Source organism: Meleagris gallopavo, unplaced genomic scaffold (genome assembly GCF_000146605.3).
Source record: "Meleagris gallopavo isolate NT-WF06-2002-E0010 breed Aviagen turkey brand Nicholas breeding stock unplaced genomic scaffold, Turkey_5.1 ChrUn_random_7180001951303, whole genome shotgun sequence".
NCBI lineage: Eukaryota > Metazoa > Chordata > Aves > Galliformes > Phasianidae > Meleagris > Meleagris gallopavo.
Window position 1 is genome coordinate 27919 of NW_011212450.1, and position 2650 is coordinate 30568.

The following is a 2650-nucleotide window of genomic DNA, read 5'->3' on the forward strand; positions in this document are numbered from 1 at the left end:
CCCTGGGACCGTCACGGGGCACCCGGAGGAGGAGCCGAGCCCGGTCCTGGCTGCCAAGGCCACCGGCGCAGGGCAGGCTGGGGCAGCGGGGCCCCGGCGCAGAGCCGGCCGGGCACCAACGGCCCTCTGCACCTCTGCTGGATGTGACGAACGGGGGGAAGCAGCCCCGGCGGGGACAGCACGGGGCTCCCAGCAGTGCTGCACCACAGACCGACCGCCCCGTCCCACCCTCACACCTCCATCGATCTGAGAGACATCAGGACGCGAGCACCAGACGTGGTTTTATTCCCCCTTCCCTGCCGCCCGGCACCACGGCCGGGCTCCCACCGTGGTTCCCCCCATGCAGGCGCTGCTGCTCAGCCGTGGCGCCGCGGTTCCGTGCTCGGGATGCAGCTCGGGATGCAGCTCGGGATGCAGCTCGGGATGCAGCTCAGCTCAGGATGCGGCCACCTGCGTCAGCGGCTCCTCCAGGTACTGCACCAGCGCTTGCGCCTGCAGGCAGGGATGGGTGCTGAGGGGTGCTGAGCACACGGGGCTGCAGCCCCCAGCACACCGTGGGCAAACCCCCGTCCTGCCCCAACACCGATTTGGGATCCAGGCAGACGGTTCTCGTTTTAAATTTCACCGCAGAGCCTTAAAAAAGTGCAGTTTTGTGGTTGAGTGGAGCGGGACACCTCAAAATCTCTGCACAGAGGAAGGAGGCATCCCCAGCACGGCCGCTTCCCCACCGCTCCCCTCCTCTTCCTCCCAGCATTCACCCCGGGGCTCTTTCACACCTCACACGAATGCAGCCTCCCCCCCCCCTCCCACCCCATCCCCTCACCTTGGCTTTCAGCATCCCAAATCCGACCGTTTCCTTGGCATACATGCACAGCAGGAGGTTTGCCACGCGGGTGATGGCCACGCGCCCCTCCTGCCCGGAGAGAATCGTGGCATGGTTGGGTCGAAGGGACCGCAACCATCATCCGCTTCCAACCCCGTGCCGTGGGCTGCTCGCCCCCGCCCCAACGGCCTCGGGCACCTCCAGGGATGGGGGACCCACAGCTCTGAGCAGTTCCAGGGTCCTCCTCGCACCCCCCTGCACCCTCCTCCTTTCATTCAGGCCCACATCACGTTCCCATCGCCCCCCTGCCGTCGGCTGAGCTCTCCCTGGAGCCCCTCCATCACAGAGCGTCCCAGCCAGCCCCACTTCCACAGCTCCAGCCCTTCGGCCCTGTGGAGGCGCTGCTCCGGATGGGGCTCACAACGGCAGAGCAGAGGGGGACGGTCCCCTCTGTGCCCCACTGCCAGCCCCTGATGCAGCCTGGGGGCTTCAGGCTCCGAGCACACACTGCTCTCACATCAGGTTTCCATGCAGCTCCATGGTGACCCCCAGCAGGCTCCGTGTGGCTCCCATTGGGCTCCATGTGGGATTGTCAGCAGATTCCATGCAGGATCCCTAGCAGGACCCCCAAAGGGCTCTGTGTTGACCCCCAGTAAGCTCTGTGCAGGACCCCCAGCGGGCTCCAAGCGAGACCCCCAGCAGGCCCTGTGGGACCCCCAGCAGGACCCCCAGTGGGCTCCGAGGTGTTCACCAGCAGGCTCCATGTGGGATGCCCAGCAGGCACCATATGGGACCCCCAAGGGCTCCGTGTGTCTCCCAGCAGGTTCCATGAGACCCCCAGAAGGCTCCGTGTGACCCCCAGTGAGCTCCATGTGGGACCCCCAGCAGGTTCCATGTAGGACCCCCAATGGGACCCCCTGTGGGCTCTGAGGTGTTCCCCAGCAGACTCCACGGTGACTCCGTGTCCCCCAGCTCATGCAGGACCCCCAGCTGGCTCTGTGTGGCCCCCAGTGGGCTCCATGTGGGACCCTCAGCAGGTTCCATGCAGGATCTCTAGTGGGACCCCAGAGCACCAGGACGGCACTGAGCCCACTGGGGGTCACATGGAGCCCATTGGGGGTCCCACACAGATCCTGCCGGGAACCCCACACAGATCCCAATAGGGGTCCCACACGGATCCTGCCAGGGACCCCACACGGATCCCACTGGGGGACACACAGATCCCAATGGGGGCCCCACACTGATCCTGCCGGGAGTCCCACATGGATCCCAATGAGGTTCCCACACAGACCCTGCTGGGACCCCACACGGATCCCAATAGGGGTCCCACACGGATCCTGCCGGGGGACACATGGATCCTGCTGGAGGTCCCACATGGATCCCAATGGGGGCCCCACACGGATCCTGCCAGGGACCCCACATGGATCCCAATAGAGGTCCCACACGGATCCCAATGGGGGTCCCACACGGATCCCAATGGGGGTCCTACACCGATCCTGCCGGGAGTCCCACACAGATCCCAATGAGGTTCCCACACAGACCCTGCTGGGGACCCCACACGGATCCCACCGGAGGTCCCACACTGATCCCGCCGGGGGTCCCGCACGGATCCCGCCGTACCATGCAGTCCATGAGGATGAAGCGGAGGTTGTCCTCGTTGAAGGCGTGGTGCCCGTTCTTGTCGTACGCCACCCAGATGTTGCTGGCGATGGCCGCCGTCACGCGGGCGTCCGTGTCCCCATAACCCGAGTAGGCCAAGAGCGAGCCCTCGTTATTCAGCAGCCTGGAACAGAGCGGGCACCGCCGGCTCCCCACCGAGCTCCCCAC

The 2650-nt window shown here is 66.0% G+C and overlaps 1 protein-coding gene across 1 annotated transcript; it reads right to left on the reverse strand.

Annotated features, from left to right (window-relative positions):
* Positions 1 to 260: 260 nt before the first annotated feature.
* On the reverse strand, positions 261 to 2644 carry LAMTOR2 (late endosomal/lysosomal adaptor, MAPK and MTOR activator 2; the record flags this gene model as incomplete). The annotated part of the gene is made up of 3 exons (XM_010727986.2): positions 261 to 492; positions 824 to 913; positions 2444 to 2644. Coding segments are annotated over 3 exons (348 nt in total), but the record flags the coding sequence as incomplete, so codon positions are not given.
* Between the last annotated feature and the right edge of the window lie 6 nt (positions 2645 to 2650).